The 15,558-nt window shown below is 38.9% G+C and overlaps 1 protein-coding gene across 1 annotated transcript in view; it reads right to left on the reverse strand.

Annotated features, from left to right (window-relative positions):
- Positions 1-15,558, reverse strand: part of lsamp (limbic system associated membrane protein) — a 477,058-nt gene that overhangs the window by 148,322 nt on the left and 313,178 nt on the right. The window contains exon 2 of the mRNA XM_030151629.1: positions 2,487-2,631. Coding sequence (XP_030007489.1) covers positions 2,487-2,631 — 145 coding nt within the window. The remainder of the gene's footprint in view (positions 1-2,486; positions 2,632-15,558) is intronic.

Genomic DNA, 15,558 nt, shown 5'->3' on the forward strand with positions numbered 1-15,558 from the left:
ACAGAAAAAAATGAAGAAAAAGGGACTTTTTCAGCAAAGATATCAATAACTCAACTAAAAATAGTTTTTTCCATCCACTGTCATTAATCCAACCCCATGGGTTTTACTGGTCAATCAATGTTGTAGAAGATGACAGTGTTTCCACGGTAACTACAGAACCTCTGAATGTCCAAATGGGTCATATCTGATGACCATGAAAAGATGACAAGCTGTATTTTACACCAATTATTTACATGTATTGATAGGATTAGTGGATCTACAGGTATTAAACAGTTTAGATCAGTAGATTTGGTCGTCAGTAGCTGTTTGGGTCTTTATGGGTTAAGGAGTAAGTGGATGAATGTAACCTAGTCTAAAATAGTGACTAAAAAATCACAAAATCACAATATCCAGCCTGTTCATCAAGGCAGATCTAGATGATCTTGGCAAGGTAAATAGGCTACAGGAGAAAAAGGTGCATTTTATGGGGGAAACTAAAAATGTTAACATGTTGCATGAGGCAAAGGAAATGCATGGAACAGTGACATTTGTAGCTTTCATAAAACTGCATTCTGACTTCTATAATTCATAACAGTCTATGGTCCAACCTGAGCAGTAGATAGATTTATTCTATATGGATAGACTATTGTCTTTAACCCTTTCATGCGTGAATTATGAGAACCTTAATCAAGATTTTTTTCCTGAGTGTTTTTATTCCTCTTTAGACATGAAAAAAACAAAGTGAGTGAAAATTTTCTTATGAACCTATTTTTTATGGAGTTGCAAATATGTCCACTCAGCTGGACACCATGTGTTCAACCCTTTTATGCACGAATTATGAGAACCTTAATCAAGATTTTTTTTTTCCGGAGTGTTTTTATTCCTCTTTAGGCATGAAAAAAAAACAATGTGATTGATTTTTTTTTTTTTTTTTTTAAATCAACCTGTTTTTCATGGAGTTACAAAAATGTCCACACAGCTACACCATGAATTTTATTCTTGAAGCAAAGAAACGTATTTAAAACCCAATATCATAAAGTGATATGAAAACAGTGAAATGAAACCATGTTTAATATAGCTAATCTGATGTTTTCTCACAATTTAACATATCCTAATACTAGTTATTACTCACTTCATGGAGATAATATGCAAAAAAAATAAATATTAACAATTGATTTCCACTCAAGAACCAATCAAGAACAGCAAAGTTACAATAATGGTATGAATTGCAGTTTATGAGATGATGCATAAGTGTCCACTGTGTTGGTTGATATGGAACTAAAACAACAAAACCCATGAATATACAAGAGTAAAGCTGTAGAGTAACTGTCCACTGTAGTGACCACTATGCATGAAAGGGTTAATTTTTGAAGCAAAGAATCATGTATTTACTGATATATGTGATTGTGTGAAAACTATTAAATAAAAACATTTTTAATGCTGCGAATCTGATGTTTTGTCACATTTTAACATACTCTAATATTCAGTCATTACTCACTTCATGGAGATAATATGGAAAAAAAAAACTTTTTGTGAAAAAAAAAAAAAAAAAAAAAAAAAACCTGTTAATAACAGTCTAATACAATGTTTTTCAACCTTGGGGTCAGGACCTCACATGGGGTCGCCTGAAATTTCTAGTAATTGATTAAAAAAAAAAAAAAAAAAAAAAAAAAAAGTTGTAATGATTCAATATGTATGTCATTATAATTAAAACACCACACACCTTTCCTTATAAAAAATTAAATTTAAAAATGACATAAATGTTTGTCTAAAATTGTTTGTTTGCAACATAGTATAGCAAACTATTACATGATCAAAAGCAAATTAATTTTCGCAAAAAAATGTCTCAGTTTTGTATGTCTGGGGTCGCCAGAAATTTGTGATGTTAAAAAGGGGTCACAAGCCAAAAAAGGTTGGGAAGCACTGGTCTAATAACAATAACACACAATTGATTTACACTCAAACATGTTAGTGCAGATCAGGCTTATCAAGAAGAGTAAAGTTACAGTAATGGTCTGAATTGCAATGTATGGGATGATGCATGAGCATCCACTGTGTTAGCTGATATGGAACTAAAACAACAAAATCCATGAATATACAAGAGAACAACTGTAAAATACCTGTCCACTGTAGTGACCACTATGCATGAAAGGGTTAATATCAGTGATACAGAGGAAACAGCCAACCTAAACACAAAGGATGATTAAACAAACTGATGCTATGACTTGAAGAGTTCATTTGTGAAGAGAGTGAATGGGTACATTTGTCCTGTGAGGCCAGTTTAGGTAGATCGAAACTTGTTCTAGGTTCCGTTAGTCAATCAACATCAAGAGGCAAAAGTCCAAATAATGTCACAAGTGAACTGTGATGTTTTGAGTCAAGTTGCGAGTTTGTGAAGATACCCCGAAGTCATTAAATTTGCAGTTATTTTCTGTCTCAAGTTTGAGTCCTGTGACTTTAGTCCACCCCCCTTTGGTCGTAGTTTTTCCACTTGAAAGCCGCCTTACCTTTTGGATGCGCAGACTATATTCCAGCTGTCCTTTAGTGACCAGATCTACTCTCGGGTCCAGAGACCACTTGTCCTGGCCTGCAAAGATGATGTTGGATCGATTGAGCCAGGCCACCCTGGACACCTTGTCATCAACATAACACCTGTGGGCACAAGAGCAAGTGTGGTGAGCACAATACAGGCCTTTGTTCCCAATTACGAGCAGCAAGAAACTGTGTGGAAAAAGTCCACTACTTTCATTTCACATTGTGCAGGGATACGAGAAGGGACCTCTAGAATTTTTTTTTTTTTTTTTACCAAAAACAAACAAAAAAGGAAAATAACAAATAAATAGAAAAATAGCAATAACAATGGCAGCGATTGTGGAATTGCACAGAGTAAGTGGGTTTCATGAAACCTAAAGGCATTCTGGGTTTGAGCAAAGCTTCGTCTAGTGCAACTGCAACACAATTTAACATTGTGTGGTGCGTTAAACTGCTGACCACAAGAGTATTTCTGAGGTTGTTAACCTAATTAGACAACTAAGCACTCCTCCCACCCGGCGGTTTCCAAAGAAATAGCATTCTCATCCTGAACTCGTCCCTCTCACACAGTCCTCCTACTCGTTCTTTCTGACTGTCTCCATTTACACTCCTCTCTCTTCTCTTTTTCAGCCTCATTTTTTAAATCAGCCCCCCTTCCTCTCTCTGATAAATACATCTCACTTTAACGGTGAGCCTCTTCCTGTGGATGAGAAAGGACACCGGTATCCTCTTGTTTACTTCTTGTTGCACGCTGTCAGAGCATTACGCCAAGTAAGCTCGAGCTAAGACATCTTGCACGGGAGGGAAGGGAGCCGAACGTACGCCTAATGAATAAATGTAAATGTGAGAAGACGTTGGAATCAATGAGAATGGATATCAGCCGTAATGCAAGCCGACAGTGAATGCGCCTCACATGCAAATTCCAGTGACTCCCCATGCCTTGGCTGTGCACACTGCTTTGGAGTGCGCTGGGATACAAGAGAGTAGATTAGTGAAGCAGTGGAGTGAGGATGTCTTTGGCAGGTGACCCCGGGTGATGTACAAAAGTGGTGGTGCAGTCACCCCAGCCTGTTACACAGTGGGGGCTGGATGTCAGATTTGTTGAGGGCTTGTACTCACAGCTTGAATCCCTGCTGATGTTCCTTCCTTTTGGTGGAACTCAGATAACTCACTGTATTCATTGATTGCTTTTGACATCTACCTTGTACTTTGCTCCATCTGTAGAAGGTACCTGATCATCCTGGTTTGTTTAAAATGGTTTTATAGCTCTAATCAACAGGCATCATTTCAAAGGCATCCCAAATTATTTTAGACATGTGAACCACATAATTCGATGGTGAGGAGTTAACTGTGTGAAAATAAACAACTCCTGTCTACAGAGACATGGATAGCTTCATTCCAGTGGGATCGAAATTAGAGTTTGACTCACATAACTCATATCCATGTAATGCAGACAAATGTGGAGACTGATTTTGGAGGAATTTTGAGCTTTAATCTCTGTAAATCATCAATGAGTAATAGGCCCCTGTGGTGTGTGATTCATTGAAAACCCTCAGAACTTTATTAAATTTTAAAGTCAAGACCTTGGAGCTTCCAAAGACATTGAAAACACTTCTTGGAAATGTGTAATTGTGTGACTAAAACAACCAGACACGATTCATTATCATACGTGAAAAATGGACAATGGAGATGCCATTTACAGCATGTGAACATACGGTGCACTCATTACTCTGCACTCATTCATAATGCAGTAAAACACACTGACACAGACTCTTGATGTTTTGCATTTGTAGACCAATTCCATTCGCAGAGTATTATAATATCAAACATCTCCTTTAGCTGTTTTTCTTTTGGTTGTTAAAAGAAAGCTGCTTTCTCGGTGGCCTCAAAGTGAGTAATGTTGTGATTGACTGTTTATCGACTCCTCCTCATAAATGATAATGCTCGACATTAGTTAACCGCAGTCATGTAGTGACAAGTTGAACAGCTTTTAGGTGTTCGCAGTGAAGCAATAAACTACCCTGACTGAATGGGCTTGTTTCCTTTCATTCCTTATTACGGCTCATCTCCAGCTGAGAAGTAACCAAGAAGAAAAGGAAAAACAAAAATGAAGCAAAGTCAATCACACAGGAAATGTGAAAACAAAGAGGATACAAGGTGAATCATGATACATTTGTAATATCTTGGTTCCCATTGTATATCCTTAGCGAAACGAACATTATCATGATCTTCAATGCATGTTGTAGAATACTTCATAAAGATTAGACTGAGGGTTCAGATACAGTTCACAATATTCTCATAAAACACTGCTGAAAATATAATAAGCCTGCAGACATATTTCAATAGGTTTGTGGGGGGAAAAAAATGACTCTAAATCATAAAAAATATCTGCAGGTTGCATTGTGAATGCACATTCAGTGACACCACATATTGTTTGTCATTCATCATTATTCATTATTTACTCCAGGAAGTACTGCTGTTCTTTTCACTGACTGTCTGTGAAGTTTTTTAAAGATACTTTAAAATATTTTCGTTTTCCTTGTTGGGTTGCAAGGCAGTCTGGAGTTTTGTGATAGCTAGTATTGCAATTCATAAGGCAGTAATCATACTGAGCCAATTGTAAACAGAGATTTATCACACAATTCATATGTAAATGCAAAAGTCTTTAAACTCCTTAAGTGGATTTGAGATATGACGAAACTTGTGTATCTAGTGGGTAACAGAATGGAGCAGCCATTGTAATAGAAATCAGTGCCGATACAGACAAACCAAACTTTCTACAAAGTAATAATGTGTGAAGAAACAGCCGTGCAAATTATATGAACATATAGAAATGATACTCTCACTATGTAATTAAAAGTATTGACTGTGTATTCTGAAATAATGCACTCTTCTTCCTGTATAACTATGCGTATGTATAATCATCATTACTGAAATATGAAAAGGTGCTGTACACACATAGCAGTAGCAGTATTATGTAACACACTACCATGGAGTTTTCATGTATTTGGCATAACAATTGTTTCATGTAGGAGATTCTAAACATTTCTCTCATTAAAGAAAAAATTATTGGAAGAACGGGAAGATAGATAGATAGATAGATAGATAGATAGATAGATAGATAGATAGATAGATAGATAGATAGATAGATAGATAGATAGATAGATAGATAGATAGATAGATAGATAGATAGATAGATAGATAGATAGAAACTGGGAAATTACAGGAAGGGACTGTTTAATACAGGGGTGTCAAACTCATTTTAGTTCAGGGGCCACATCCTCCCAATATGAGCTGAAGTGGGCCAGACCAGTAAATTAATAACATCGTAATATATAAATAATGCCAACTCCAAACATTTCAATGTGTTTTCCAGTGAAGAAAGTAAAATTACATTATGGAAACATTTACATCTATAAACTATCCTTTAAAAAATGTGAATAACATGAAGAACCATGAAAAAAAAAGAAATTTATTAAGAAAAATAAGTGCAATTTTAACTATATTCTGCCTCTGCTTATCGTTTGTAAATGTGCATTACAACTTACAGATCACAATGGATCTGCAAATTTACAAAAATATCTTAGTAACCGGCAGAATATTAGTAAAATTGCACTTACCAACACTTTTAACACTTTTCTAGTTTTTCATATTTTTTGTGAAAGGCTAGCTTGTACATTTACACATTTTCATGTAATTTCACTTTTTTACACTAAAACAAAGAAGAAATATTTGTAATTGTCATTATTTGTGGGTTTTTATGGTAGTATTTCACTGATCTGACCCATTTCAGATTAAAGTAAGGCTTTTTATGGGCCCTAAAGTGAAAGGATTGACTGTTAATATCTTAAGTGTAATTTTTGCATTTCACAAATTCATCCTATGGGCCGGATTGGACCCTGGGCTGCATGTTTGACACCTGTGGTTTAATACATGGGTTGCCAAACTGTCAATAGTAGTGACCTGTGGGGTCCCCCAGGGGTCCATCCTGGGACCCCTCTTGTTCAACCTTTACATGTTGCCCCTGGGCCAGTTAATACACAGTAATAACGTGTCCTACCACGACTATGCAGATGACACTCAGATTTACATCTCGCTGACAGCAGGTGAACATGGGCCTGTGGACTCACTCTGTGACTGCCTCCAACAGATCACTGTGTGGATGCAAAACAACTTTCTCCAGCTAAATTCAGAAAAAACTGAAGTCATTGTCTTTGGCCCACAAAAACCCAGAGAAAGTGTCATCAGCCATCTGGAATCTGTTACTCTAAAAGCTAAAAACCAGGTTAGAAATCTAGGGGTAATAATGGAGTCAGACCTAAACTTTAACAGCCACATTACATCAATAACATCATCAGCCTTTTACCATCTCAATAACACTGCCAGAATCAAAGGTTTGCTGTCTAAACCAGACTTAGACAGACTTATCCATGTATTTATCTGTAGCAGGTTAGACTACTGTAACGGCCTTCTCACTGGATTCTCTAAACGAGCTGTAACACAGCTGCAGTACATCCAGAATGCTGCTGCTCGAGTCCTGACTAGAACCAGGAAGTATGATCATATTAGTCCTGTGCTCAGATCCGTGCACTGGCTTCCTGTGGCTCAGAGAATAGACTTTAAAACAGCTCTGCTTGTTCATAAGTCTGTCCATGGTCTAGCACCAAAGTACATCAGTGGCATGTTGGTCCCATATGAACCATCTTGGACCCTGAGAACCTAAGGGACTGGTCTGAGAACCTCAGGGACTGGTCTTCTGCTGGTGCCCAGAGTCAGCACTAAACAGAGTGAAGCTGTGTTTCAGTTCTATGCAGCTAAACTCTGGAACAGTCTTCCTGATGACGTCAGACAGACTTCTACTGTGACAATGTTTAAGTCCAGGCTGAAAACAGCTCTGTTCAACTGTGCATAGAACAACTGAAAGGGTTCTATCTGCACTCTGACCTTTTACTTTGCTTTAATTGATTATTACTTATGTTGTATTGATTATGCTTTAATTTTAATTGTGTTTTTAATCTGTCTCTTTTCCATTTTCGTAAAGCACTGTGAATTGCCCTGTGAATGAATTGTGCTCTACAAATAAATCTGCCTTGCTCTTGCCTTGCCATTAAATTTGCGACCCCCAAAATAACAGTGCCAGACACTGGTGACCCCCACTATCCCTGACATGACTGAAACATTTTTAAAAAATGTGCGTACAGGATTCATGCAATGATACTGCGGCATATTTATGATATTGCATTGTAGGCACTGGACATTTTACACATTGTATTCTATTTTATTAAAATTATTTAAACCTGTAGGCTAAACAATGCCTTAGCTGTTTGTTGCTGTTAAGTTGTTCATGTGTTAGTGCTGAAAGTAAGAGTTCATCCTTTGTTACTTGAAACTCATGCATCAAAAGTCTCCTTTCAAATTGTTAATGCAACAATAATGCCCTTAATCTGTTGTAAATTTTTCAGGGGTCACTTCAAGAGGTTTCTGAAAATGAACTTGCGATCCCCCCCTTGGTATTCCGCGACCCCCACTTTAGGAACCCCTGGCTTAATACATGGAGTATACGTAGGATTCTTCTCACTCTAGGTAAAGTGAAAATAAATACAAATAATAAAATATTAAAAATATCCTGAAGGTGCACTCCACCATCCTCTGCCAGAGGTAGTTTGAAGGCAATATCAAAGCAGCTTACTGTCATACTCTCAGTCATGAGATGGTGGTCAAGAACTTGGGGCAAGAATTTACAGGTCATAAGGAAGAAGAACATAAAAAAAAAAAAAAAAAATACTTGCAATCTGTTGACCTAATATTACCCTCTGTGTTAGCGTGAAGAGTGATAGGACGGCTTCTTCAAAACTCAAATAAGCTTTTGAATAAATAAAGATGACTGGAAATATTGATCATCCAAATGTTCTTAGTTTAATTAGCTCTGTTCAGTTAAGGCTGGTTTATGCTTACTGCGTCAGCGAGCTCCGCACGGCTTCATGCGGTCAATTGACGTCATTTTCACAACCCTGCCCCCTCGCATGGCTCATCTCAAGCGGAAACTTTCCACGTCGCGCACCTCAGAAAATTTGTAAGAGACGCACGGACAACATGCCAACATTCAGGAGCTCCTGGTGGTAGAAGTACAGAAGTACAGGCACTGGTATGATTGGTCACAGCGGTACCACCGCCACAGCCGAGTGGGGAATGATTCATGGAGGGAAATTGCAGCTACAGTCGGCAAAGAGGAGGAATGAGCAAAAAAACCTGGAAAAACATCCGGGACAGATATGTAAAGGCAAAAAAGACCGCCAAAGGGAGAAGTGGAGACCCAGGGGGGAGCCCAAATGTCCCACGGATTCTGAAAGAGTTGAGCTGGCTCTGGAATTTTATTAAACACAGGGAAACAGACACAAATTTCCCTCCAGAGGACATAAGTTTATTGATAACTATGTGAAAACAGAAAACGAACGGATGAATTTTCTTCTTCTCTAGTTTTTTACTGTGATAAATGTGTATTTGTGGCACACTGCCCCCTGCAGTTTGGGAATAGACACCATGCAGAGCCACCCGGAGAATAAAAGCACCACGCGTACTCTCATGCTGACTCCCCATGTCTATTTTCCGCACGTCCTGTTCGTGCGGCAAGCATAAACCAGCCTTTACTGATCACCATATGTTGATTCATATGGGTCAGAAATACAGAAATAACAGCGTGGCCCTTGGTGCTGTACATGCCACCACACCACCACTTCAATCTCAGTCAAATGTCATCACTTCAGATATTCTCATCTTGTCTTGTCATATTTCTTTCCCTCTTATCTGTTCACACCTCAGTCTTCCTTCATTTTCTCACTCCGTCTGCCTCTCATGGTGTTTCTTCTTTACTCTCCTCTAAGGTTTCTTCTCCTCTCTCCATCGATCAGCTCTGAAGTGGACGGTATGGAACAGAAATCAAACAAACAACTCATTGATCCTCAGGGTCAAAGTTTTTGTTTTTTTTTTCCCTACATGCCTTACCCTCTACCTGGTCTGCTTTCATTCAAAATCATCAAACCTCCTGAGGGTCCAGACAACCCGTAGTGTGGAACAGAGCATGCTCAGCAGTAGCCATTTCCTGTTCTAGCTAATGAGTGACTACCCAGGAAGCAGTAAAGTTGCTATCACTTGTCAGAGCAGTTGTCTGCCTGTAGCGTTTGCTTCCTTCTAGCAGACTAGCTGTCAGGTGTGTCTACACAGAGCTGGGTTTCTCAGGTTGCGTTGGGGTCCTGCTGGACCAGAATGAGAAATAAGCTCAGCGGTCGACGGCTGGTCTGATCTGAAGCGCCTTCAACAAGTCCCTTGCAGGGAACTCGATTTGATTGGAATAGCGGACCATGGTTGAATGATTCGTAATGAAAATCCATCCCATTAACTGGCTGCAGTTTCGCAATGATGCAGTATCTCAGCTGTGTTATTTAGTCAGTGTGACTTTATTTTTTGGAATATTTGGCAAAAAAAAAAAAAGTCCTTTTTAATCACAACTGCATCTCCATGTTCACAATTCTCTGCAGAATCCTGTACAAGTCCTTAATCCTCTGCAGTACGCACAGTTTACGTTAACATGAAACAGCTTGTAAATGCTAGACGCTAGCAAATATTTGCTGATGTATATAAACACAAAACCCTATTAAATGTTTTTTTTTTTTTTTTTTTTTTGCTACACTTAACAAAGTGGTGTGGTTGTTTATCAGTCCCTACAGAGATGGGGGCTGGGTTTATGCAGGGTTTGCTGGTGATGGATGCCTTGGTTGCTGTCCTGTGCTGTTTTACCCCGAGCTTTGTTGATGGATGCTCTGCTGTGCTATATTATACTCTTTTTCTGCCCGCTGTGCTGTGCCAATATGGACTGGCCAATAGGCTATGGCTGACAGGGGACTGTGTGGGCTGACAGATGCCTGGGCCAGAGCTGCTGAGCTGGGCTTGTGTTGACAGGAGGGCTGGGCGGGATGGATCTCTGCTCCAGGGCTAGCCGTGGGGGAGGACCAAAGAGCAGGCTGGAGCCAGGGAGTGAAACTGTAATGAGAGGAACGATGTGCCAAGACTGACAGAACAGTCACACCACCCGCTATCCCCATCAATACCCAGTTCTCCTCATCTCACCTCGTCTTTCCTCTTCTTTTTTGTTTCCCTGACACCTCTCACCCCTTAACCAAACATTTTTTTCCTGCGTTTCCTCTTTCTAGTTCTGCCCTCCAACCTCTTCAACCATCTGCCTCACTTTATTTCCCCTCCTGACTCGATTCCCCCTTTTATCTTCATATTGACTGGCCAAACTTTGTTATCATGACCAAAGGTGTATCTGTGCATGTATGTGTCTGTTGCAGCAAATATCACACCTCTCATATGGCAAGAGTCTTACATCTTTTATTCCGGAAGAGTCAAACAACTTGTTTCGCCAATCAATAAAGATTGAAAGTGGGGTTGGCACACCAGCTGCTTGATCTGAATCTGCCTCATTCCAGTCTGGCAGGCAAGACCCACCGAGACTGGACACAAATTTCTATGTCTTCGTTGTCTATATGTATGCAGCAGGGGGCACAGCAGACAGACCCACAAACAGACAGCGACAGAAAGAAAGCAGAGTTGAGACAAAAAAAAAATAAAAAAAATTGTGGGAGAGAGAGTAAAAAGAGAGAAAGAAAGCTAAGTGATGCGAGCAAAGCTAAAGCTGCATACCAAATTAAAGCCAGGTCATTCTTTTATAGCCCTCAAAGCAGTGTCTTGCCCCAGATATTCTCTACGTAGCAGGTTAAATGTATTTCCGGTAAGGTCTAAGTTTATCCCCTAGGACCAAGCTTAGCAGAACAAAGCATTTATTGAAATACCTGGTGCAGTGCTGTGCTGCCTTGCTTTAGAATTTCACTTCCACTGTTAACTTACCATAAAATACAGAACTAAAGACCCTCCTCAACTCATCAAAAATGGTCTGTCCTTATGTGGAGTTTCTATGTTGACATGAATCAAAGCATTTTAAGAGTCAAGCTTAAAGAAAGGAACACAACTTTGTTATACCTAAAAACTTGTGAATATAGGTATGCATGGAATATTGTCGCTGCTGTGCGTGTTAACAGGTAACATCTTCAGTTGCAAATTGGTGTGGACACTGGTACCGAAGATAGCACATTAATTATTATGATTTCAATGGCAGCTGTAAAGTTGTTTCCGTGTTTGTGAGATTTCCTTTGCACATTTAATGAGGCATTCAAAAGGAGGAACAATGGAGATGATATTTCAAGAGTGATAAACTGTCTCATTTCATTAAGATGAATTTAAGCAAGGCTGTTATCAGCAGATGCTCTGCAGACGCCACAGAAAGGTTCAGAACAAAAACCCTGATCTATCTTTTAAAAGGGCCCAATGTTTGTCTGACTTTTTGTCTCTATTTATTTTTCATTAATTCATAGAGAAAAAAAATCTACTTTTAACCCTTTACCTAAAAAAAACCAAAAAACACCATTCAATGCAGTCATTTCATTAGTCTTTTATCTATCTTTTAAAAGGGCCCAATGTCCGTCTGACTTTTTGTCTCTATTTATTTTTCATTAATTCATAGAGAACAAAAATCTACTTTTAACCCTTTACCTAAAAAAAAAAAAAAAACACCATTCAATGCAGTCATTTCATTAGTTCACTATCACTGCCTCCCTGAAGCTAAACCCAGCAGGGAAATCCTGTGTGACATAATTGCATCAGAATATAGTCAGAGTTACCTTGGATTCTTAGTTGATTTTTATTCTCTGGTTCAAAGCCCCCAGACAACCACAAATTCTCATATAATTCTCACATCATGAAGCCCCTCCATCTTGGTCGACATGCATCGCTGCTTAGAGCAAGCCATTAATCAGGGCAAGAATGATTGTTTTGAGACTTGGCCAGCAAACCTAGCGGGGGGAAATTATTAATCAAAAATGGTTACAAACAACTCAGATATTTTCAGGTCTGGTTGATTCAAATTTACTTGGCTCAGGTGCGATTTCGCCTCCAAGGCTTCTCAAGTGCCAGAGCAGTTAAATTCTGTTTCATGTTTTTGAAGCCGTTCCACAAAGATGTTGTGATTGTTTCTACAGTGAAGTGCGAGACACATTCGAACCTTTAAAAAATACTCAGGCCGGCAGAAGAGGGCAAAGATAAAACGTGTACCAGGAAAAATCAACAACTAAGCGCAGATCAGATTTTCAACCGTACATGTCAGAGGTGCGTGAGATCTGACACATCTGCACTTCTGTCAGTCTCGCTTCACTTTCATCAATGCCTCTGCATTTTAAAGCAAACGCCACAGCTTCTTCACACTCCCCGTCTCTGTGCGGTGTTTTTAAGCCGAGCTGGACTGTGAGGGAGAAGTGGTTGGATGTAACGAGCTCATGACAGATGGTGCCTCATTGAAACGTAGGCAGGAGGATCTATGGCGAGGGCAGGGTGGGGGTATTAAATCTGGAGATGTTCGGTTCTGTGCTTCCTCCCGCCGCCACATCATCCCTTTTTGTCACTCTGCTTCTCGTTCCTCCTCTTTCTGTTGTTTTATACATTTTCTCATTTTTCATCATTCCTCAGTTATATTTTCACCATTGGTTTTCATTCTTTACTTCTACATCATGAACACTACAACACAATTGGCACTCGTTGCATAGAGCAGAGTGACAAAACGACATCAGGAAGATTGTAATGTATTGCATACATGTATTCATCCTGCTTTTCTACTGTGTTTTCTTATCACTTACAGTATTAAACAATGGAAATGATCTGAAGAGGTAGCACTGGCATATGATCAAAACCACAGGAGGATGTTTATGTTTTATAAAATGACCAGTTTGATCTGGCTTTGTGTACTGATTGAAGTCTACACAAATAAAACACAAACATAATATTACATGGACTGATTTCAGTGTTTTATTCTATGCGCATGTGGATGACAGTATGATAATCCCTGAATCATGTTGATTTATATTTTCAATATTTTATCACCAGTGTTTTTCTAATTGTTTGATTATGAACATATGGGTACTAGGTTGTTTGTTTTGTGTGTGTGTGTTGATTTGTGTATGTTGTGTTTGATTGCTGCAAAGATGTATGCATGTATGTAAGTATGCATGTATGTATGTATGTATGTATGTATGTATGTATGTGTTTTTTACTATTCTGGTATGCCAGTGTAGTTGTGTATGTATGTATGTATGTATGTATGTATGTATGTATGTATGTATGTATGTGCAGGGACGTGCACAGGATTATAGAGGGGCAGGGGCTCAAAGTCACAAAAGGGCAGTGTGTGTGCGCAAAATTTTTTTCAGGCCTTAATAACACAATATGTGGCTTAATGTAAAATCAATAAAGTAGCCATAGATAACAACAACAACATAGCTGTGTATATTGTGTAGCCGTGAGTGACGCAATTGCTGTTTCTCTTGTGTCATCAAATTATTGTCAAAATGTATCATAATACTGAGGTTTGGAGGACACACGATTCAGCTGCAGTTCTAAAAAGCAATAAAACATTGGCTTTTTATCAGGCTATATATTGTTGAAGATAAAGATTGTAACACATGAACATTCAACTGTGAAACACTGACAAAAATATAGAAATAAAAACTAGAAAAACAGTCCTGTTTAGTCTGTAGTTCAGCCTGCATGCCTACAGGACTGCAGTCAACATGTTGATCTCAATGATTTGTTGTTGTTGTTGTTGATAGCTAACATAGTCTGAGACCTGAGATTAGCTACACAATAAACTAGAACAATTTCCCGACTCCCCAAAACCGAGTCATAACTTCCAAACTGGTAAGCTAAGGCTAATCTGATATTTTTCCCAAGGTGCACATTAACGCAGCTTTCATTTAAAAAAAAAAAGTAGTCCAGGCTCCACATGAAACAGTCCTACTGTGACTGCTGTTGGAGTTTCCTGTTCCTACTGTAGAAACAGTCACAGCAGCAAAGGCACAATGAACTGAATATCTGGAAACAAATGTAAATTGTCAGTAAAATCAAGTGGAGTGAATGATTCCTCCTGTTTCCGATTCAATACATTCAAGTAATTTTAGAGAGGGGGGGCTTGATAAGCCACAAAGGTTGAAGTCAATCCACTGTCCCGTCTCATCTGTGCAGGGACTACACAGTGGAGATGTGACCGCGGTTTCTCTCTCTCTCTCTCTCTCTCTATGCATGTGCACGTGCAGCATAGGGAAGCCCCGCCCCTCAGTCAGAGACAGCGGACAGAGAAGCGTCATCAGACTCAACACACGTACGCGCTATAACAAGGAAATGCGTACGGTAGATAACCGTGGCGTTTTTATACAGCTGTTTTCTTTTAAACGTAAAAAGGGCACTTTTTCTACAATGCAAAAAGGGCACAGGCTCAAGCCCCCTTTGGGCCCTATGTATGCACGTGCCTGTGTATGTGTATGTGAAGATAAGTGAGGTTAACTGATCCAAGGGACTTGATTTTTCATATATTCTGCTGATAGGAAGCTAAATGATGGACTGTTATGTGGAGAAGGGGTTGGATTAAATAAGATATACTTCCTCCCACTCCTTTTCTCATTTGCAAATGAAGTCATACTTTGTTTTCATGTATATGTACAGGTTTTTGTTTATGTTAGTTACCTCCGCCAAGGAGGTTATGTTTTTGCCGGCATTGTTTTGTCTGTTTGTTTTGTTTGTCTTTCTGTCTCTCTGTGTGCACGATAACTCAAAAGTTATGAACGGATGTGGATGAAAATTTCAGGAAATGTTGATACTGGCACAAGGAACAAATGATTAAATTTTGGTGGTGATCTGGGGTCGGGGGCCCACTGATCTGCCTTGGCGGAGGTCTGCGCTCTCCGAGTGCTTCTAGTTTATTTTGTTTTCTTATAATCTGTTTCATTTGTAAAGACTAAGTAGGATTACTTTGTTTAGTTGTATATTCAAACTAAACTAAACTAAACTAAACTAAACTAAACTAATCAGATGACAGCATGAAGAAAGAAGAAACTTATTGCACTCTTTGTAATGATAGTAATAATAAGAATAAGAACTAGAAAAGCACTC

The sequence above is a fragment of the Sphaeramia orbicularis genome, chromosome 13 (assembly GCF_902148855.1).
Source record: "Sphaeramia orbicularis chromosome 13, fSphaOr1.1, whole genome shotgun sequence".
NCBI lineage: Eukaryota > Metazoa > Chordata > Actinopteri > Kurtiformes > Apogonidae > Sphaeramia > Sphaeramia orbicularis.